The following is a 24,177-nucleotide window of genomic DNA, read 5'->3' on the forward strand; positions in this document are numbered from 1 at the left end:
GCACTTGAATGTAATAGAACCTCAAAATATACCTTTACTGTTATCTTGATTTTTCTCTGTAATTCTCGGTAAGGTAAAAGAGGAGCAGGGGGAAAGATTTCACAAAGAAGTTTTGAAATGGAGAGCCCTTACCAAAGTAGATGAATTTTTACAGAATGTTTGCAGACTATTGTTGGATGATGAAGACAAAATCGTGCCAGTTATGATAAAAGTAGTAGGAAAACAAAGAGGTGTGCATTCTAAAAGGAATATGTGGCTTCTAATTGAACTTGCGCATCAGCACACTTAGATGCACTCAACTATATGGTAAGTATTTTAGTTTTTAAAAAATCACGGTAGTGTCATTTATGTATAGAACTGTTTTAAATGTTTTTGTAAATGTTAGTGTAAATTGTTTTTCTTGAGTTTTGCTGAAGTTAAAAATGTGAATTGGTATATTACGCAATCAGGGCCGGATTTAGGGGGGTGCACGTGCATCCCCATTCGTTATAAATATACACTATCTAAAATGAGAAGTTAGCAGTGAAAATAGCAACACTTTCCGAAACTTTCTGCCATTATTTTTCTGTTTCGTGCTTAACCCTTAAACTACGGAGGTAAATTCTTTAACCTTTAAACTACGGAGGTAATTTACCTTTAACCTTTAAACTACATTTAAAGGATTTTCGTAAGGGTTTACAAGGTAGTTCATTTCTTCACTCCTATTTATCGAAGACACATGAAACAAAACGTGCTACAAAAGTTATTGTAGTACCATTTCGCAATCGAAATATCTGTAGTTAACATGGTATTTTGAAAACAAAATATCCCGTAGTTTATTAAGAGAAAGCAGAGCTGTGCTAAATCAAAAGTTTAAGTCGTTTTCTGAAGGTTGAAAGAAGAGGGTTCACCAAGCAAAACAATATAACATTTGTGAAGTAGGGAAGAAAACAGAAGTCAGGATGAGAGAAAAACATTCTTTACTGTATATCACTTGCGAACGTCTTTAAAATACTCCCCCTCCCCCGTTTTATGTATCAGCGTTGTCAAGGGTGAAGCACATTGTCGCACGTCACTTTGAAGAGTTTCAGTGAGATTGGTTATTTTGGTAGTTATTGGTGCACCCCCTCAGAAAATCCTGGACCCGACCATGTGCGCAATTGTATAGTATTATACAGTTGTATCAGCGTTGTCAAGGGTGAAGCACATTGTCGCACGTCACTTTGAAGAGTTTCAGTGAGATTGGTTATTTTGGTAGTTATTGGTGCACCCCCTCAGAAAATCCTGGACCCGACCATGTGCGCAATTGTATAGTATTATACAGTTACGTATAATGTAATCGAGTGGGATCACGGTTTCTCAGTGGTAGAGGGCTTACCTCTGGTGCATGGGTTCCTTGGTTCGATCACCGGCCATGCAAGTTTGTGGTGAACATCGTGTCTGTAGGTTTTCTCGGGGTATTGCTTTCCTTCCAGTTTCTCATTACATCATCCATCATCATTCATTTGGCTTAATCATCGTATTCCTTAGCCAGGGGTAAAAGAGCATCTGAAAAGGTAAGGGGACTCATGATGTCACACTGTCCCTCGTGCCTATTTTTGCCCATTGTAATTGTTTTAGAAAGTGCGGGGACGCCACAGATACTTTCTGGAAGTGAGGGGACGACGTTCCCTCGCGTTCCCCTCACTTTTACTCCTGCCCTTAGCTTAAACTGCATCAACGTTGGAACGTTAAACTGAAATATTTCATTTTCAAATACCCGGGTTCGATTCCCGGTGAGGTCGCTCGGTCGAAAAAGTGACACTTTTTCAGGCGAGCCACCCTGAATGAAGTTTTCCTCGGTTTTCCTCATTCACACTAGGCAAATGCCGGGGTGGTACCTAGCTTATAGGTCCCAGGCCGCTTCCTTCCTTCCCCAATCCTTTCTTCCTTCCCTTTCCCAGGATTGTGTGCTCGCTGAGGGACGTCATCCCTCAAATCGTGAAGGGGTAAATGGCCTTAGATGCCGAAAGCCCAGAAATCTAATTCCTAATTCTAATCCTTCATTGTAATCGAGATAGTGTACCAATCAAAGATGGGAATTGTGCAAAGACCTAACATGATGGGCGAAAATGGAGGTCGCTTCCGTAATCAGTATCGGAAGTCATTTAGAATAACTTATTACGTTGGAAGCAACCGAAATTTTGCTCCAAAATATTGTTGAGTGTTATTAAATTATTTATTTATGAAATATGATGTAAGATTCCTTAAGCTGGGTTGTCACATTACAAGAATCTTGTAGCTGTCATTAAAAAAAAATCTTGTAACTCGATCTTTGTATTTACTGTTTACAACATTACGACTTTCTGAAAGCAAGAAAGATATTTCAACTCATACAGCACTGCACTCTAGTGGACACATAGTGAACCTCCTCATTAAATATGTGTATTTTGACCGGCTTCCCCTCCCAGTGCAAAAGAACCCGTCGTTTCGGAAGCGGAGAAACGTTTTTTTTCCCTTTATGTCAGTGGGAGGGCGATAGTAACCAAGACGACCCAGGAAGTTGCACATGGTTTGACTCCTTTGCCAGATGATAAAAAAAAAAAAAAAAGTTGTATGTCCCTTTCAAGACTATGTTTACATGGAGAAATATTGTAAGGTTGCAAGATTTTTTTAAAGACAGCTGCAAGATTCTTGTAAAATGACAACCCAGATTTACTTGGAGTCCATGTCAGAAAGCTTGAACAAAAGGGCGAGGACTGAAAGACCCGAGTCAAAACAGTCCAAAGTCAAAAGGACCCGAATCAAATGACTGAATCCAAGGTATCTGTCATGAGGTGCGTACCCCCATTTAATGCTACTTTCTCATCAATACCCACCTGGTACATTTACTTTTCCTCTGTGCACGCAATATCGTTGTTAGTGCCCTGTCGTAGTACTTTTGACTAACCTTGTATACAGATCCACATATAGCCTATGTCCTTTCAACGCAAATAAGCCAGGTACTGTCCAGAGAATATTTCTAATTTAGTAAGCATTTTTATACTTTTCGGGCTATATATATCAGGCTTTTCTTTGGCGTGGAGCCGTTTTGACACGGGTCTGTCTATCCTCGCCCTTTTGTCCAGGCCCTTCTAATGTGACACCTCTTATTTGTGTTTAAGTAAATCATCCGAGATAAAAGTTCATCCCAAGAATAGACTATCCTGTGTGAACATTTTTCAGCAGGACAAAAGAGTTACGCCATATTGTTAGGTTAGTAATGAAACATCTACTTATGAAAGATGAACAAAATTACCAGAGTCGTTTTTGAGAAAATAGTGCAGAGAGAAACAACAGCCCTTCTGGGTTTTCGGTTCAAAAATCACTTTATACGATATTACACGATTGTTAATGGACATTCATTTATGAAATATGAGTTGAGTTGATTTTGAGTTTTAACGTATCGTTCAGCAGCGAAGCTATATGAGATTAACGTGCAATCCGAATAACATGAGCTCCCACCGGGAGTCGAACCCGAGTCTCCCACGCCATTTATGAAATATGAATAAAATGTTTTTGAGAAATGAAATCTTTTAGTTTTACGTCCCACGATAATGCCGCCTAGGCTAAAGGAGAGAGTGATGATGAGAAATGAAGGATATGGTGCAATGAAGAAAGTGGGAGGAAACTGGAGAACCCCGAGTAAGCTCACGCCCACGATGTTTGTGTACCACAAAGTTCACTTGGCGCGAGCTGTGATAGAACCATTGACCTCATACGCCAGAAATGAACTCTCTACCACTGAGCCACTGCGGCCCTAAAATGTTTTTTGAGAAAACCATAAATTTTGATATTCACTTTTTAGTAAACTACCCTTATTTATGGAGGTAAGAAGAAAATTCGAAAATCAATCCTAAGAATCTTAAACCAACCTTAAATTTAAAATTTAGTCTTGATACATTGGATAATATGGTCTTGATCAGCAGAGGCGGATCTAGAAGTTATAAACTGGGGAAGGGGAGCAGCCACAAACCAGACCATAGATAATGAGTTTATTCTAACCTTCAAAAATATCGGGTGTTCTAAAAATGACGTCTACAGACCACAGAGCACTATTTAATAAGTCAAAATAAAGCAAAAATTATAGACCTATACATTTGTATATCTTTTGAGTCGTCGTCTGGAGACCCGAATTGCACTATGTGGCAACGTCACAGATAAAGAACCATAGAGACGACTTACCAATCCATTAAAAAGTTTCATCGATTGTTTCCAGATGACAGTTAAAGTCGATAGATGTAAACACTAACATCACTTATTAGTGTAGCAATCAGTGTCACTATTTGATGGTTTTATAGAGCACCGTTAATGCTTCCAAATTAATCTGCGACATTGTCACATTGTGTAATTTTGATTCACCATAGCGGCTGAAGGAGGCCTCGGAGGCTATTCCATCATATAACATTTTCGCTTTATTTTGTCCTGTAGAATAGTTCTCTGTGGTCCGTGCGCGCCATGTTTAGAACACCCGATATATAAATAATAACTTCAATTATTTTTGTCACTCAAAAACTAGGGTTTCCTAGGGCCCAAGGCCCCGGACTAGATCGGCCACAGTCAGGGTTGCCAACTCTGGAAAATTAAAAACCGCCACCCTCTCAAAATTCCCCATGATATAGATCTAAGTGTGAACTATCTCTGTTCGGACCCATCCATGGGAAGGAAATGTACTATCGTGAACATAAGTGCATTAGTACCTATATTCTGCTTATCCTTAGTACATTCATTAATAAGCTTAATAGATACATTATGCTAAAAATTTGAAACTGAAATCGAGATTGTTCATTTTATTGTATTTACTAGTAACCGCCATTTCTTTAAAATTATCGAAACAGATGAACAAAGGTATATTAATCTTTACGTGACAATTTTGGACTTGGAAAATGAAATTTGTTCTTTAAACTTATATTTTAATTACAGGAAATTGTTTTAAGAAGTCCTTCTTAACTCTCAATAAATATATAAAATTCCTTACAAGTAAATGTCAAATTTTCCCTGATACAATCTCTGTCATCTTTAAAATTATCTAAACAGATGAGCAAAATATACCAATCAGGCCCGTAGCCAGCCCTAAAACTTAGGGGGGTCCGGCTGAAGTTAGGGGGGGCCCGATCCAACCATATGATAGTTCATCACCATATTATAGTTCTTTTGCAAGCCTACTGTAAAACTTTTAGGGGGACAGCAAAAATTTAGGGGTGGGCGGCCCCCCTAGACCCCCCTGGATACGGGCCTGATACCAATCGTTGGTAGATGGTGAAAGGTGACAGTTTTGGATTTACAGAATGAAAGTTACTTCTTTAAATATATACTTCGAACTAGATGAAATTGCTTCGAACTAAATACAAATGTGAAAATAGATCATAAAGGGGCTGGTAAGAAGTTTGTACCGGTCACCGGTTTTAATCATAATAACAGCAATATTTCCGGCCAGGCCGGTGAGAAACTGACCAGTTGGCAACCCTAGCCATTGTTGAGTGAACATATTTAGATCGAGATGAAGAGATATCCGAAAATCCTTTTTCGACATGTAGGGACTATGGAACGTATGTTGAAATCTAGAATTCGATTTTATTTTTCACGACCACTATAGTTTGTCTCCTATTGACATTTCTATTCACATTACTTAAGATGCAAAATTCTAATCTGACAATAAATTATTCTTTTTTTAAAAAAATCTGTTATTTCCAATAATTTTTATCTTGTATCTTTTTATGTGGATATTTTGTCGGAAGGTTTTAGTTCAATTAACTCTAGGTGGTTCCACAAAGTCAGAAGAGCAAATGTACACAGTGAACTGAATAGTTTATTTTCCTTCTGGTTCTAAAGCACATGTAGAAAACTAGAAATTAAGTATTATTTGAGCCATAGATATTCAGAAATAACTTTAATTACGAATGAAATATAAACAGTACAATTATCGGTTTATTACACAGATAATCAATTGCACGTCATTTGATATTTCTTTGATTGCGGAAAATTCGTTTCAAAGAAACAATTTCATCATTTTGTACGCTAAGTATGTTAAAAATTGTCGTTTTACTTTCATTGCATGTTACGTAATTGTGCTATGTGAAATTGTTAATATCTTAGCGTGCAATCTGAATCGTATCATCTTTCTCGAAAATCGTGCTTAGCCTTCCTTGCTAGTGCCAATCACCTAACCACGAGGCAGCTTTTGACAGAATAACTGTTTATATTTACAGTTCTGACAGAATAACGGACTACATTTACAGATCTTGACAAAATAGCAGTTTACATTTGAAGGGTAAGGGGAAAAAACAAGGAATGTCCATGTATGAGGTTTTTCGGGTGCTTTGTCCTATCTGTTGGTGACTCTTGGTACTATTTGACTGTATAGAATATACCATTAGGGTGGTCCTTAGGTATATGGTAAAAAATAAATTTTCGAATTTCTTCCGCCGCATCCCCTATTTCTTTTCCTTTGGTAATAGAAACATCATATACAAAATTTCACAAAAATCCATCAACGTTAACCCGTGCCGCAAAGCAGTTGTTTTCTGTAAAAAGAAATCCATTTGAATTTCAATGGCACTCTATTTACTATTTCTCAATAAACGTATAATAATGATCACAAATGTAAATAGGACAATAAAAAGCTTTCTTTTGTAATCCAGAATTGACTGGGTTTCAAATACAGTCGGTTGGTTATCCGGTAACAAGCTACAAGCATCATGATCATCTTCCATATATATAGTACTTATGGTAATGCGCAGTGTTATGAACCGCTGTGGAAAATATATTTGGATCTGTTTCTCATGCCACTTGCTTCGTTAGTAAAATTTACATGAGTTAGAAATCAATCAGCTAATAAATACAAGTAAAACATTTAATGATAATGGCTGATATTCCAAAAGATGGACAAAAATATATTTGAATTGTAGATCGATTTAATGATAACTTTCACTTTTTACGCAAGGTAGCTTTTCCACATTCTGGAAACAAGTTTCTATAGTCTTTCACCACTTACAAAAGGAATTGTTTCTGTTCCTCATTTTTAGTTAGAACGTCATTGTAATTTTCCATTAACTTTACGCTCTTTCCGCTGCGTCATTTGTAACATGCAACTTTACTTTTTTCCCGAAAATAAATTCATCATTTGTCGACCAACAAACCGGATCAAGTTTTAGAAAACCTATAGAAATCCGAAACCTTTCGAAGAACTTCTTCGTGTGTCCTATCACAAAATCAGCAATTTCTTTTTCTTCAATATCATCTATTTCATTAGCGTGCAGTTCAAATCGCTTCATCGTTTCATATGAACTGTCACTATTTTAAAATTTTTCTGCTATTTTGTGTTTTGTTCATTATTGATATTCTCGTCAAAAAAATAAAAGTGCTCAGATTCCTCTGAGAGGTACCAAAGATGTTAGGAAAACTTCAATAAAGCCACTCTCGAGACATCAGAGTTTGGGGCCGCGGTGGCTCAGTGGTAGAGCGTTCACCTCTGGTGCTTGGGGTCCCGGGTTCGATCCCAGCCCCCGCCAAGTGAACTTTGTGGTGGACAAACACCGTGTGCGTGGGTTTTCTCGGGGTTCTCCCGTTTCCTCCCACTTTCTTCATTCCACCATTTCATTCATCACTCATCATCACCGTCTCCTTTAGCCTAACCGGCATAACCGTGGGACGTAAAACTCAAAGATTTCATTTCATTTTTTACATCAGAGTTTATGAGTTTGTACGTTTAAAGGCTCTTCAAAAATTGTAAATCTTGATGTGGTGAACGAGATGCATTGGAACAAGAAAACCAAGTAAACCAAGCTTTTTAGAACAGGAAAGGTGCACACTTGACGCAGTCCTTCTTCTTCTTCCCGCTCATTTAATTTAAACTGATTACTAAAAAGAAATATTTTTAAACATCATAAGGATTTTCCCATTCACCTTGCCTAATGTACAGCTCCAGGGAAACGGAAAGAAATACCTACAGGAGGCGTACTTCCTAGAAAAATTACTTTAAGCTCCTAAAGTTCTCTGTAATCTTCTCTGCATTTCCAAATTTTGAACAGCAAAAACTAGCTTATATTTCTTCATATTGCAAAGAACTGAATTATCACTTCGATTAGAAATTCATGTAACAAAATTGTTGTGTTGAAATCTCGGCCACTCTTTCTGGAAACTTTTAAAAATTGGCACCTCTGGACCGGAAGAAACTGAAACATATTCTTCAAATACACACTTTAGTATCAATTCAAAAATGTGATGCCCACAGAGAAGATATAAAAGATCTTTTTCCAATTTTTGTTCAAGAAGAATACAAGCTCCATTGATACGTCCAGTATTAGAAGAAGCTGTCCCAATGCCTCTGCTGTTGCAATTAATATGCACATGGAGCTCTATCAATCAATTTATAGCGATCAAAAGCCGCAACGAGTCGTGAAGTAATAAAACGTACTTTCCCTCTTCTTCTCGAAGATCCTGTCACTATCTCATCACAATCTACTCCTTCCATTGGAATTGTATTTTCTGTGCTGTGGTGAGTATCCTTGATCGGTATTCTTGCTTTAGATCAAAACATTTTTGTTTCACGAATTGCTAATCGAGGTGATTTCACATTCGTATATTACAAAAGAATGCACCAAGTAATTGTCTGTTGGACAGTAACTCACAACCCAATACCTGTTCACTCATATTACCAACGAGGTAAATACCACTACGATAACTGATTTCACTAGACACCGAACACATAATAATCACTTTGTTCATTTAATCACATGTAATGATACAAGACCCACAATGAAACTTCAATTCCCTTAAAATCATATCAAAAGGTCATACACCCAAAAACATTATTATTTTTTTTTTTAAGGTTACAGGGTTAGGGATTGGTACTATAAACTTTATTCATCTATTTTCATTTCAAAAGGTATGCTGGTAGAGTGTCTCCTAACCCTAGCCACTAGAGGGTTACGCCCTCTCTTTGGCACAGAATTGACGACACTGGTGGGTTTTAGCATATAAGATGGTCTAAGTGCAGTTTTATAAACGAATAGTGCTGAAAGTAACAATAAACAAAACAATAAGTGAGTGAATAAATTTAAATGTGCAGATAAGTAAACAAAATACATATATAATTATAGAATTGGTGCAGGTAGAAAACAGAATGGAACTTTGGCATGAAAGCAGTGCGTTGAATTATGAAAAAAAAAAAAAAAAAACATGATAGTATAAAATGAAATGCAGTGCGTACACGCCACAATCACAAACATAGTGTTAGATACACGAATGCATGTTAGTTCTTCTGTCTCGGGGCGACTCGAGACTGATGGAAACACGGGGAAAGCCCAAAGTTAGTAGTGAATTGAGACATAGTGCTAAAATGGAAACAAATGTTGAAGATGATCTGGTATAAGATATATATGAAATATGTCGTGGTCTTCAGCTGTAGGATGTATAGATTTTAGGTATAGTGTGAGGAGAACGTTTAACGGTGTATGCAGATATTTATGCGGTGCATCAGTTTCAGCATCAGCTTGTAAAGTATCTAGGAGTAATGGGTGCGAGACCGGTAGGCGAGAGAGTATATGTTTCAAACGGAGGTCTGCAAGATGTTGAATAAGGTGAGGAAAGTTGATGTGTTCGTATGTCATGAAGTTCGGGTATGGTAATTTTATGCGGTACGCAAGTCTAATAGCATGGCGTTCTAGTATCGATAATCGGTCGTAAAACTTTGTTGGAGCATTGCACCAGGCAATATGGCCAAATGTTAAAATGGGCCTGAGGAACATTTTGTATGTGTTGATTAAGAGAGGTGCGTTTAAACCCCAAGAAGTTCCTGTTAGACGCCGTAGAAGATTGAGCCGCAGAGTGGCCTTTTGTGTTATTTTCTCTAAGTGAGCTTTCCAATTTAATTTAGAGTCGAAAACAACCCCGAGATATGTAGCTGTAGGTGTTGGTTGAAGTGGATGGCCTTGTAGAGATATATTAAGGTTGCGAGGGTTCCGTTGAACCTTGGAGCGGCGTTTAGGAGGTAGAAATACCAGTGCTTGTGTTTTGGCGGCATTTAAAGTTAGTCGCCAAGTGGTGCACCATTGCATAAAATTATTTAGAGTTGATTGCAAGGTTATGTTGATCTGTTGCATGGTCTTGCCCAGAGCTAAGAATGCCGTATCATCTGCATATTGAAATAAGTACACATTCTGTGTAGGTGGTGGTATATCGGAGGCGTACAATATATAGAGAAGTGGGCTGAGTGCAGAACCTTGTGGAACTCCGGAGTATGGAAAAATAGGACGGGAGATGGCAGATCCTATGTAAACATATCCGATTCTATTAGTTAAGAAGGTATATATAAAACGTAAGTAACTGATCGGAAGGTTAAGTTTCTGCAACTTTCGTATGAGCCCATAGTGCCAAACTTTGTCAAATGCTTTTTCCAGATCCATTAAGACGAGACATGATGGGAGACCTTTGTTATATTGATTGGTGATAATTGTCGAAAGACGAAGTAACTGGTCATTAATAGAAAATGAGGGTCGAAAGCCTGCTTGATGTGTAGGTAATAAGTTATGTTCTTGGATATATATATGAAGCCTTTGTACCAGGACTTTTTCGAACAGTTTACTAAAGACTGATGTGAGCTGGATAGGGCGATAAGACGTTACATCATGTGCCGGTTTATGAGGTTTGAGAAACATGCAGATTTTGGATACTTTCCAATCGACAGGATAAAAGCCGGTACGGAGAATAAAGTTGAATACTGCAACAAGTAAAGTAAGCAAAGAAAGCGGAGCCTCTTTCAGTAGTCCGTAGGAAATATGATCAATGCCTGGTGCAGTAATGCGTTTCTTATGGAGAGCACGTTGAAGTTCGTGAGTAGTGATTGGTGATGTAAGAGGGGCTTCCTCATCGATTGTGTGTAAAAGTGACGGCTGTAGAGCAGGAATAGTAGCCAAGTCTATACGGTTACGTGAATGAGGAGATACTTCAGGTGTAAAAACTGTCTGCAATTGCGTTGCAAAAGCGTTGGCCTTATCTAGGTCAGTAAACAGAGGAGCACTATTGTCCAAAAGTGGATACGAAATTTTGGTACTTCTGCCTGTGAGTCTATGGAAAGATTTCCAATACCGGCTTGGAGATGCTTCATCGTTTAATTTATTACAGGCGCTGATCCAGCTTCGACGTTTATATGCTATGAGATAATTAGTTACTGTGCGATGCCATTGCCGGTGATGGCGAAGACATTCCTCGTTTCCGGTTTGTTTGTATTCTCGGAAATGCTGGCGTGATTTTTGTACTAAAGACAGATATTGAGGAGGCAATTTAGGTTTAGAAGGATAAAATTTCTCCTCAGGGATGGTTTGTTGAGCACTGGTATGTAAGATGTTTGTAATCTGGTTGACTGTGCAATACATTTCGTCTTCATTAGTTGGTGGATGAAGGGTTGAGACCTGGGTATGTATGAACTGTCTAAATTGAGGCCAGTCGGCTTTATCATAACGGGGAATAAAATGAGGTTGTAACTGCTTTACAGAGGAACGACCCTTGTTAATGGACAGTTTAATCGGACAATGATCACTTCCGATCGTATCGAGAATCTGCAATTCACAGTTATTTACAAACGATAAAGAAGTTATTACCACATCTGGAGTTGTTTGACTGGCTGGTCGAGTGGGACCAGGAAGGTTGTGAATATAAAGTTGTAGGGTGGTTGAAATAAATTCCGTAAATCGTTCTCTTTCCCTGGCACTTCTGCTATGAATGTTTACGTCGGCCATGATAATTATGTTTTTAAAATTACGGGCTATATAATCGAAAAAAGAAAATGGTATTGGATGCCCAGGGCGGATATATATAGTGGCTACATTTACTGTGAGAGAAGGATAGTATATAGAGTAGAAGAGATGTTCAGGTAGCTGTGCAAATGCCGGAGGATTATATTGCCGATAAGGAAGTTTTGGAGAAAAGCCAATCAGTACTCCTCCTTGAGCGCGCGCATGTGTATCATGGTAATCGCATCGATGAATTTGATACCCTGAAAGTCGCGCAGTAATGGTTGGTTTTAAAGCTGTTTCATTGAGAGCTACAATATCAACTCTCTCTTCTAGCAGTAGAGGCTCTAGAAGTACTTTGTGTTGATGAAAAGATCGAATATTTACAAAGAGTAAAGTCAAAGCCATTATGTATACTGCCATGTTGGTTTCAGACTGCTGTTTCTAGAGGTGCGATGTGGAAGTGGACAAAATTGCCTGAATATGTAGCTGTAAAGTTTAAGTTGAACAAAGATTTAGCTGTTGAAATAGCAATCCGAAGAATGTGCTCGCGTTGGAATGGAAAAACATTTTGGAGTACTATGGTGATGTAACGAAGTAGATCTTCGACAGTGAGAGGCTGAGCGAGAGACTGAGTAGGTGGTGTGAATTTGTCAAAGCTTTGTACCGGTACTGTGAGTTCTGGACGTTCAGGTTGAGCTTGTGGTTTACCCTTACAGCGATAACTGTAAGTTGGATGATTTTCGTTACACGCAGAGCAAGTTGGTGGTTGCTGCTGATTTTTACAAGACTTGGTTTCATGAGGTCCACTACAGTACCCGCATTTAGATGTGTTTGGACATTGGTGTGTAAAGTGAGAATTATAGGTTTGACATTTCTCACACCGGATTGGTAGAGGCCCTGTTGTCTTGGAAGGTTCAACACGATGGAGTTTCTTATAGATAGGAGCTCCATGTGATAATAGATAATCTAACGAAGTTTGATTTTGAGATAGAACGCGCACCATGTATGTGGGGCCATTGTTATTTTTAATGCGAATGCACTTGTTAACGTCGATTCCCTCTTGTTTGAGTTCCTCAAGAACCTCGTCATCGCTTATTTCGGGTATCACTCCTCTGATAACGACAGAAAACATGGGTGGTTTTCGAGGAGGTGGTGGTTGTTTGATTTTCCTATCAGTTTGTTTTGTTAATTTCGCAGTTTTACCAAAGATCTCATAAGATGCCTTATTTGGGAGTGTTGTACCGAAATTCGGGTCCTTAGAACGAATGATAAATCCATTCCGAGTTTTAACAATAGTTTCCATGCTGGCTCGTGGTAAGTACTTGATGATTTGTAGAAACACCATCTTAGCCGGTGGCCCCACATACGGGGGTAGGTTCTTGTGCATTGGTCCAAGGACCAGCACTATCTGTCCGTGTGATTTAACTACAATGAGAAATGAAGTGAAGTGAAAAGAAGAACGACGAATGATAATGATGGAATCCCAAAAATACAAGCGACCCTCCGAAAGTGTCAACTTTCGTCAATCCCCTAAATAGCGTATGTCTGCGGTGCTCACAAGTGCGTATGCTACACCTGATCCTCGCTAACAGATTAACAGCTATAAGAGAGGCTAGGTTCTGCTCAAAGGTAAAGATGAACATTAAAATTTTTTTTTTTGCTAGCCCTTGGGCTAGCTACCCTGTAGAGGGCTACACCCTCTTTAAGGAAAGGGATGGAATGGAAATGAAGGAATTTAAGGTTATAATCGCTGGGCTAAGAGATGTTACTTTATTTATTACTTTATATACTGGGTCATTATAGTCTTTGCGACTATAATCATTTTATAGGTGAGGTAATTAACAAAATATAGTTATAAATACAATAATGATGATTACAACGGTACACAACATTATTGGGCAAATAATGCAAATATGTATAAATGAATATGAGGTATGAAATGAGGTGCGATGCACGCCACAACACATAGGTCCTGTTAATAAAACAAATGCGGGTTATCTTCTGCCTAGGGGCGACGCTAGGCCAATGGAGACAGAGGAGGCCCTGTTAGATGACAGAGGAATTACTGTGCGTGATATGACGGGTAGATATGCGGTAGATGGACATGAAGGCGGTGATCTTGCACAAGTGCGAAGTCTGGATGATTAGGCGGTAAGGTATAGCAATAGAGTGTGAATAGTAAATTTAGAGGGAGATGGTAATATCGTGGCCGAACAGATGAAAGGGCGAGGTAATGCATGGTTTCAAAAAGTAATGGTTGCTCTTGCCGGAAGCGAATAGTGATGAATTTTCGGCGGAGAGATTCAATGTGATAAAGCAATGTGGGGAAGGTTATGAGAGAATACAAGTATCGAGTCGGACTAGGGAGGGAAATACGATGAGCGATACGAAATGCATGTCGTTCGAAGGTTGCCAGTTTGTAGTAGTAAGAAGGTGGAGCTGAGATCCAGGCAGTGAACCCATACGTAAGTACGGGACGAAGAAAAACCTTGTAAGTGTTGAGAACGATGTGTGATGTAAGTCCCCATGCGAAGGATGAAAGTGAATATCGAGGCTAATAGAAGGAGGAGTGAAGGTGGGCTTTCCTTGATATGGCGATAGGTGATTGAATCAAAACCTGGAGCAGAGTTTCGTTTAGTCTGAACAACAGAAGTTATGTCGACAACAGTGATAGGAGAAGTGAGTTCATTCGGCGGCAGTATATGATTGGCACTAGGTTGGAAGAGAGGAGCTGCTGTGTTGACTTTATCTACTGGGTGAGAAAAAATATGATCGGAGGGTTGAGGGGTAAAGATGTCTTGGAGGTAGTCGGCAAAAGCGTTGGCCTTGTCCTGATCAGTAGCAGCGTGACTGTTGTTGATGATGAGTGGATAAGAGGTTTTAGTATATTTACCACAAAGCGCATTGAATCGTTTCCAGAAACGTGAAGGATGTGCCGTGTCGGCAAGAGTATTACAAGTTTTAATCCACTGGCGCTTTTTGTACGCTTCAATATAGTTTTTTACAGAACGTTGGAGCTGATTGTGAAGACGGAGTGCTTCGGGATTTCGTGTCCGGACGTAGTCACGATATGCTTGACGAGAGCGTTTGATCTGAGCAAGGTAGTGCGGAGGTAATTTTGGTTGGTATGGAGTTGAACTTGAAGTTGGGATGAACAATTCAGATGCACGGGTGATTTCAGAAGTGATAGTAGAAACGTGGGCATAGAGCTCGTCGGATGATGTAGGAGGGTGAAGATCTGCGACAGCATGGGTAAGATATGTGCGATATTGATTCCAGTTTGCTTTATCAAAGCGAGGCGTTCGAAATGGTGGAAGTGCAGTATGTGAATGAGCGGTGTCAAAATGATATGAAAGTTTGACCGGGGCGTGGTCACTACCAAGAAGATCAAGGACTGTAAATGTACTATTAGCAGCGAGTGTATTTGAGGTGATGGCGATGTCGGGAGTGGTATTGGACACAGGTCTAGTAGCAGATGGAAGAGTATGTATTATGCCGGTAGTGTGAGTGGTGATATGGTCTGTAAAGCGTGTGCGTTCATTCGGAGTGCGACTATGAAAGTTTATATCGGCGAGAATGATGAAATGTTTATAGGTAGTAGAAATATGACTGAAAAATTCAAGTGGGATGGGGTGACCGGGTCGAACATAGATAGTAGCGAAAGTGATGATGATTGACTTGAAGTACAATGTAATGATGATATGCTCAGGGAGATGTGGAACAGGACAAAGGTGATGGCGAGATGGTATGTGATTGCGAAAGCCAATTGCTACTCCCCCATTGGCCCGTAATGCAGGAGCTGTATTGTCATGACGTGTGAGTGTGTAGCGAGGAATATGACATATGGTAGACTTGGTGAGAAAGGTCTCATTCAGCAAGAATACAGATACGTGTTCTTCGAGTAACAGTGCTTCGAAAAGGGTTTTATTGGTAGGTAAGGAGCGAATATTCATGAAAAGAAAGACTAAATCCATTATGACGGGTAGGTTAAACAGCTGTTTCTTGACGGGATGTGTGAAAATGAACGTAATTGTTGGTATAGGTGGCGTAGAAATTGACATTGAAGACTGATTTAGCAGCTTTGGTAAGTTGTTGCAGAATATGATTGCGTTGAAAAGGATGAATATTTTGTAGGGTGAGCGTGAGAAATTGAAGAAGCTGCTGGATGGTAACTGGATCAGTGGTTTGGAGATCGGTTTTAGGTGGAGAGTCTGGCATCCGGAGCGGTACGACTAAATCAGGATGTTGTTGATCAGGTTGTGGTTTATTCTTGCACTTATAACTATAGGCCGGATGTTGTTCGTGGCATGTGGGGCATTCGGGTGGCTGTTGAAGGTTGGTGCAGAGGCGCGTAGGATGTGGTCCTGTGCAATGTCCACAGACTGGCTGATTTTTGCAATTTATAGTGTTGTGATCATTGTAGATTTGACAGTTTTCGCATCTCACTGGAAGAGGAGCTGGAGAGCGTGAAGGTTCAACCCTGTGGCGACGTTTATAGATGTATGCGCCAGTAGTGAGTAAAGTATCTATTGTATCTTGGGAAGAGGTGAGAATGCGCACCATAAAAGTTGCACCTTGATTGTTCCGTATGCGGATGACCTTATGAATGATATGTCCCTCATGTTGAAGCTCTTCATGAATTTCGGCGTCGGAATATGTTGGGTCAACCCCCCGGATGACAACTGATAGATATGGTGGACGTTTTGGCGGCGGTGCTTGTTTCTGACGTGTAGAGGAAAGAGATGTAAGAGTGGCGTTTTTCCCGAAGATCTCAAACGAGGCCTTGTTTCTGATGGTGATTGCGAACTGCGGATCTATGGACTTTAAGATGTAACCATTACGTGTCTTAATTATTTCTGTTAGTGGAATGCTTGGTAGATATTTCCTAAGTTGTAACATAATAAACTTTTCATTGCTGTATTTCGTGTCATAATTTTGAAGAAGGAAGGAATTTAGAATCGGGCGATGAGGAGGCTGATTAGTGGTATGAGATGATTGAGAATTTGGAATGGTTGTATTGCTATTGTCATCGGCTGCATCCATATCAGAGTGGTCTGAAATATTGTCTCTGTGTTGCTTCTTCGACTGATGTCGAGGCTGCTTAATAGAATCAGAATACAACTGTGTGTTTCGTGGAGACCTAGACCTGGTGGAGACATTCGAAGCTGTTGATGCGGTAGAACTGCCGGATATGGTTCGCTGCCGGTTGCCAGTATCCTTCCGCTTGACCACCTTCGTGTTCGAAGCGGACGGAGTGACAAATACCGGAGGAAGACCACCGTGCCGTCCATCCACCTTTGGTCCAGAAGCAGCTTGATCTGCCATAACAGAGACCGATAGATTTCTAGAGAGCCGTGAGACCCGAAGATGATGTGTCGTGAGTGATGAATATGATGAAGGTAGGACAACCCGTTTGGATAGTTGCCCAGGAGGAGCGGCTCCTCTGGCTCGATCCGTAGATCCGGACGCCCTTGGCTTGATGAGTCTGACGGACGGATCTCTAGAAAGAAACAGAGAAAGAGGCTCAGGATATGGAAAAGGAAGGTTAATTCAAAAATCGTCACCATATACAAGGTAACGCTTCAGAGCAAGCTCTGGGAAAGTATCCTCGAACATTAAAACTACAATACATGGTACAAGTAGTCTAAAATTATTTTATTTACAATAACAGTTGCAATTAAAAACAAAGGAGAGAACTATTTAGTTGTAAACGGTCGTAAAAATAATTGTTTGAAATTTATTTATTATTTCCAATTTAATTTTGTTCATAAATCTGCTTCAAATTACTTTAAAAATGGGATTAAATAGAATAATCTAAATATGTGAACGTATTGCCATCTATTGAGCAACATAGGAAACTACTGTTTTCTAAATTTTATTCCTATAAAGATTAAAATGTCTTTGCGGCACCATTTATCGTTGTCATAACGAACTGAAATTTACAGAGAACACTTTTCTCATTAAAAGGAAAAAGATTAAGAGGTGCGGTCTCAGATATACACAACTTGAGAAATAAGGACCACCCTAATATACCATGCATGCGTAGATGTAAAAATGTCCATGTAAAAAGGGGCAAAAGATGTAACTAACCCTATTCTTCTTACGTGGTTTTCAATATTAAAACGCCGTTTTCTCGCAAATGCAGTTTTGTGACATTCCTTCTTTTTTCCCCTTACTTTTCATTTACAGCTCTTGACAGAATAACGGTTTACATTTACAGTGTTTGACAGAATGACGGTTTATAATTACAGTTTTTTGACAATAACATTTTACATTTATAACTCTTGACAGAATAACTTCTTACATTTACAACTCTTGACAGAATAACTTCTTACATTTACAACTCTTGACAGAATAACGATTTACATTTACAGCTTTTGACAGAATAATGGTTTACATTTCATTTCTTGATAGAATAACGGTTTACATTTACAGTTCTTGAGAGAATAATGGTTTTTACATTTCTTGATAGAATAACGGTTTATATTTACAGTTCTTGACAATAATGGTTTACATTTCATTTCTTGATAGAATAACGGTTTACATTTACAGCTTTTGACAGAATAACGGTTTACATTTACAATTATTGATAGAATAACGGTTTACATTTACAATGTTTGACAAAATGACGGTTTATAGTTACAGTTTTTTGACAATAACATTTTACATTTATAACTCTTGACAGAATAACTTCTTACATTTACAACTCTTGACAAAATAACGATTTATATTTACAGTTGTTGACAGAATAATGATTTACATTTCATTTCTTGATAGAATAACGGTTTACATTTACAGTTCTTGAGAGAATAATGGTTTACATTTACATTTCTTGATAGAATAACGGTTTATATTTACAGTTCGTGACAATAATGGTTTACATTTACAACTCTTGACAGAATAACGGTTAACATTTACAGCTCTTGACAGAATAACGGCTTAAGTTTACAGGAATGTATTGTATGAGGCTCTTTTCTTGCAGTGCAGGGGCATGAAGTAGGAAAATATAAGAGGAAAGTATTGGTAGTGTACGCGTATTTATGGATCCAGTAGAGTAATGGCACCAAAACATCGAGAATACTATCAATGTTCATATTTGTATTTCACCAATCTTTTTCCTCAAACCATGCAGCGTTGCCAACAATATTTTGGCTAAGTCTCCACAACTAAATTAAAATGTCCCTAATTTCTAATGAAAACTCACTGTGGGAAATTATCTCACATATTAATGCTTAATAGGCCTACATGATCCTGCGTTACAAATATTATTATTCAAAACTTTGATCATAAACTTATGTAATCTGTACTGTATATTTACACATCAGAAATCCTTTATGTGTGCTGATGACGTATCGTGACCAGCATATTAGAAATATACAAAGCTTTTTACATAGAACTCCTTTCCAGGGCAACTGGGTTCGAATTTCGTGAAAAAGCCAACCTTTTAACATTTTGGTTTGGAGAAATACCTTCTGATCCGTTACTTCCAGCCTTTTTCTTGTAACTTCAGGAGGAAATTTATGTCTAAAAGCGAATGAAGAAGCTCTAGTTCCATTTTGTTTCTATCTTTTTCTACACTTGCACTCGAAACACAAATATTCATACAATCTGCCTTTTGTTGTACTTGCAAGCGATATTTTAGATCCTTCGCAAAACGTCATAGCATCACTGGCCGTTCATTTGCTATTGAATTGCCACCAGCGTAAGACGCTTGCGTCAAGCTTGAATAGAACAGTGAATGCATGAATACTTCGTTACTGGAGTTGAGTTGATTTTAACATCCCGTTCAGCAGCGAGGCTATATTACATAGGACCTACTGATTAACGTGGAACCCGAACCACAATCCAGCTTGCGACATGCTTGCACGTTGTCCAATTAAGCTGGATGCAAGCTTGGCCGACTTGCACTTCAAGCTTACAGCAAGCGTTTTTCAAGTTGTCTCTGCTATAGGGAAGTCTCGTCTGGTCTCGATTCTTGAAAATCTCTTTCTGACGTCATCTTGATTTTTGGAAAATCTTTCTCGCCTGGTCTCCTTTTATACATTTATGTGCAAAATTTCGGAACTGTTTTTTTTTTCTAAATTTCATCTAGAAATTATCAGAATCCTTTCCGGTCACGAGAGGTCTACGAATGGTGTGATATAATAACATTTAGACCCAAGGGCGCCCATCAGGGAGAAAGGTGGGGCGCTTGCCCTCCTAGAGGAAATTGTACTTCAGAATATCGAAAATCCAATAGAATTTTTACATTAGTTACGGCAAAATTGGAAACTATTTTTTAAACGTCGCTTATACTTGCCCCCCTCGGAAACCACAACATGGGCGCCCTTGTTTAGACCATATTTATTATTGTGGTATATTCTGTTAATACCTTTAAACGTTCATATACATATGTTCCTCATTATGATCCTACAATCATTTTGTCAAGGGGGCCGCGGTGGCCCAGTGGTAGAGCGTTCACCTCTGGTGCTTGGGGTCGATCCCAGTCCCCGCCAAGTGAACTTTGTGGTGGACAAACACCGTGTGCGTGGGTTTTCTCGGGGTTCTCCCGTTTCCTCCTACTTTCTTCATTCCACCATTTCATTCATTACTGTCATCACCGTCTCTTTTAGCCTAAGCGTGGGACGTAAAACTCAAAGATTTCATTTTTTCATTTTGTCAATTTACAATTTTTATAAGTACTGTGAATCATATAATACTAAAACAGTGTTTGAGATCTTAAGACTTAGGGTAAACTAGTGGTAGCCACGAGATTCAAGAAACGAGACGAGACGAGACTTCACATGTTTCTTGTCTCGTCTCGAATTTAAAATACACTTCTTGTCACGTTTTCGAGACTATAATCGAAGCGAGACGAGAAATTTCGCAACATTATTTGCGTCGTGTGTTTATCTATTCAGGAAGGTGCTACGAGATTTCTTAAAAAACTATTTCTTCGTGACAATCTTAAGGTACACACAGACACAATAATGTTTCAACTCTCCCAGATACAATGTCGCAACTAAATTTGTCTTCTTAGTATGCCACTGATAGAGATATTTGTTTCGCTGCTAGGACTATGAAATGAAGACTTTTAGTTTAACGTCCCACGTTTATGTTGTTAAGGCCAAGAGAAACCGAGAATTGAGGCAAGTGGATGATGATGCAAGAATCGATGGAATGCGAATATGCCATGAAACGAGAGAACCCTGAGGAAACCCACGGACACGATGTTGTCCACCACTAACTTACTTGGTTGGGGAATCGAACCAGGGACCACACGCACCAGAAGTAAGCACCCGCTCACTGAGCTACCAAGCCATCTGCTGCTAGTGACTATATGTGTCACTGCTAGCTGGATGTGTATCATTGTTAGCAGATGACTAAGAGAAATGCATAAAATGTGCTACTTAACGACTTTTTTTTTTTTTTACATAAAAGGTAAAGAAATAAATAACCAGTCTTCTTCAGTGGATTAAAAACTATACATTATTATCGCCAAGATTAACTACAAGAAAACTATACATTATTCTTTCTAGCGCAAGAAAATTGTTTATATCCATTTTGTAGACAAAACGAAACATTTTGTCCTTCTTGTGGGTCTAAGCGAAACAACGCCATCTGTTAGCGAGCGACTGAACTACGTCCAGCCTAGTGAATAACACACGGGTGGTTAGCGCGCTGCGTAGTTCTCTCTCTTAACAAGCATATCAGGAGCTTTCTAAGACCTAGTCGCCGTCACATCTTTTATTCACGTGACTCTCCAGTTTGCTTCACGACGCTGGGTGGAGGCCGTCATTTTCTGGACAATGTTATCTATCTATTAAAATGCTACAACAGCAATTAAAAGCGCCTGAGCTCCAACCTATAACTTTAGCTTTCAAATCTTTCATTTACGGTTGTGTGTGATTTCACGTTTAAGAGAGACAAACATTTTAAGTATTTGTAATTTAAATAGTCTAAATTAGTTAACTATATCTTTTCCACAAAGTTTATGATATAAAATAATTGTTCAAAGCCTTTGTATTTTTATAAGCCTTCTCCAAAATCAATGTAAATGAACTGCGCTGCCATTTTTGGAGTTCTTTTAAACTATAGGTTTCTGGAAGTTTATATGTTTGTGGCCAATTCTTTCGACAATGAGATCTCGGAAACTACAGGCTCTAGAAAAATGAAGTTTTCACTGATCGATTGCAAATTTTGCGTAGATTGGCCAGTTCTAATTGAATATTTAAAAAGCATGGCCATTATTTCTTTATTACATTTTTAAGGGTACACTGGAAGCGTTGAAATTAAAAAAAAAAACTAAAGCATCATATCCTATGCGTCATACATTCCAACATCACATTGTTGTACATAAGGGTTGTATATGTCTCAGGCGTTTGTTTCATGGCCAAATAATAATGAAAAAGGAAGGATAACCATTTCTCGAGTCTAAGATAAATCTTTATTTTTTGAGAGTTTTGCCCAATGAACACCATATATAACTGACATTATAATTAATTGCATATGTAATGTATTTGCTTATTACATACTGCATGCAAGAAGAAAGAAAACACTAGTTATACATGAATTAGAAACTCCAATCGGAATTAGGTTCAAATCTTGCAAACGGTGCGAGATATTGAAGAAAAATAATCGAAAAAATCTCCTCTTTATGGTACCCCTTGCCAATTTTTTTAAAAAAATCAAGACGTCTTTCACTTGTGTCTGTAAAGGGACATGTACATATGTTGTGAGGAATGAGGAGATTCAACTCATATGCGAATGATGCGCTGTGTAGAGAGTGCAGGTTCAGCTAGCAGTTAAATAAAATTGTAAATTAAGGCGTGAATCATTTTGGCCTAGTGGTTAACCTTACTGTATAGTGCTATCCTTTTTTTTTTTATCATTATGGAAAAGTTGACGAGAGTAGGCTTTAGTATCAGCTTAATCTTAATACATAGCGCCTTTACCGTACGTAAAAGTAGTAGGCCCCCCCGTATGGCTCGCCGAGTCAGCAAAAATTTTTGTGACGTCATAGGTCAAAGGTCAATGACCTTGGCCCGGGGTCAATGACCTAGGGGTACATAGGACCACCCCCTCTAAATTTTGGCAGGGGTACCATGGCCCACCCCCTAAATTTTGGCAGGGGTACATAGGACCACCCCCCTTAAATTTTGGAAATTGCCAAATCTAAAAATTTGGTATGGTAGCCTAGGACCATAGTATGTACCTCTATTAGTATTGGGTGTCTATGTCGTTCCCTTTTATGGGTAAAAAATTGCCAAAAATTCAAATTTCGGGGGTTTTTGACCTAATTTATCCCCTTTGATGAGGTGTTATTACCCTATATGGTTATATGGGCGTATACAGGGGTCCATTCCCTTTCATAAGACATGGGTATATTAATGCACCCCTTGAAAAATTTGGGAGGGGTATCTTGGCCCACCCCTTAAATTTTGGAAATTGACCAATTTAAACATTGGGTATTATAATACAGGACCCTAATATGTATTATGATAAATTTGGGTGGTCCACCTCATTTCCTTCTAGGGGTACAAAATTGCCAAAATATAAACGTAAGCAATACGTAGTACCACGTGTTTGGTTTTTGGTTGATTTTATCCCCTTTGATGAGGTGTTATTATCCTATATAGTTATATGGTCATGTATAGGGGTCCATTACCTTTCATAAGATATGGGTATGTTTGTGCACTCCTTTAAAAATTTGGGAGGGGTACTTTGGCCCACCCCTTAAATTTTGGAAATTGACCAATTTAAACATTTGGTATTATAGTATTAGACCCTAACATGTATTATGATAAATTTGGGTGGTCCACCTCGTTCCCTTCTAGGGCTACAAAATTGCCAAAATATAAACGTAAGCAATACGTTGTACCACGTGTTTGTTCTTTTGGCCCAATTTATCCTCTTGGATGAGGTTCTATTACCTTATATGGTTATGTATAGGGGTCTATTCCCTATCATAAGACATAGGTACATTTATGCACCCGGGAGGGGTACTTTGGCCCACCCCTTAAATTTTAGAAATTGCTCATTTATATATGTGGTATTATAGTACTGGACCCTAACATGTATTATGATAAATTTGGGTGGTCCACCTCGTTCCCTTTTAGGGGTACAAAATTGCCAAAATATAAACGTAAGCAATACGTTGTACCACGTGTTTGGTTTTGACCTAAGTTATCCCCTTGGATGAGGTCCTATTACGTTATATGGTTATGTATAGGGGTCTATTCCCTATCATAAGACATACGTACATTTGTGCACTCCTTTAAAAATTTGTGAGGGATACCTTGGCCCACCCCTTAAATTTTAGAAATTGCTCATTTTATATATTTGGTATTATAGTACTGGACCCTAACATGTATTATGATAAATTTGGGTGGTCCACCTCGTTCCCTTTTAGGGGTACAAAATTGTCAAAATATAAACGTAAGCAATACGTTGTACCACGTGTTTG

The 24,177-nt window shown here is 38.7% G+C and overlaps 1 protein-coding gene across 1 annotated transcript; it reads right to left on the reverse strand.

Moving 5' to 3' along the window:
* Positions 1-14,092: 14,092 nt before the first annotated feature.
* Positions 14,093-15,706, reverse strand: LOC145666251 (uncharacterized). Its single transcript, XM_081733316.1, has one exon. It carries the CDS (start codon positions 15,704-15,706, stop codon positions 14,093-14,095), a length of 1,614 nt encoding a protein of 537 aa, XP_081589442.1.
* Positions 15,707-24,177: the final 8,471 nt, after the last annotated feature.

This window comes from Thermobia domestica, chromosome 12 (genome assembly GCF_964235325.1).
Source record: "Thermobia domestica chromosome 12, izTheDome1.hap1.1, whole genome shotgun sequence".
Taxonomy (NCBI): Eukaryota; Metazoa; Arthropoda; class Insecta; order Zygentoma; family Lepismatidae; genus Thermobia; species Thermobia domestica.

Coding starts and splice junctions, on each gene's coding strand:
- LOC145666251 (XM_081733316.1), bottom strand. CDS start 15,706: ATGGATTTAGTCTTTCTTTTCATGAATATTCGCTCCTTACCTACCAAT.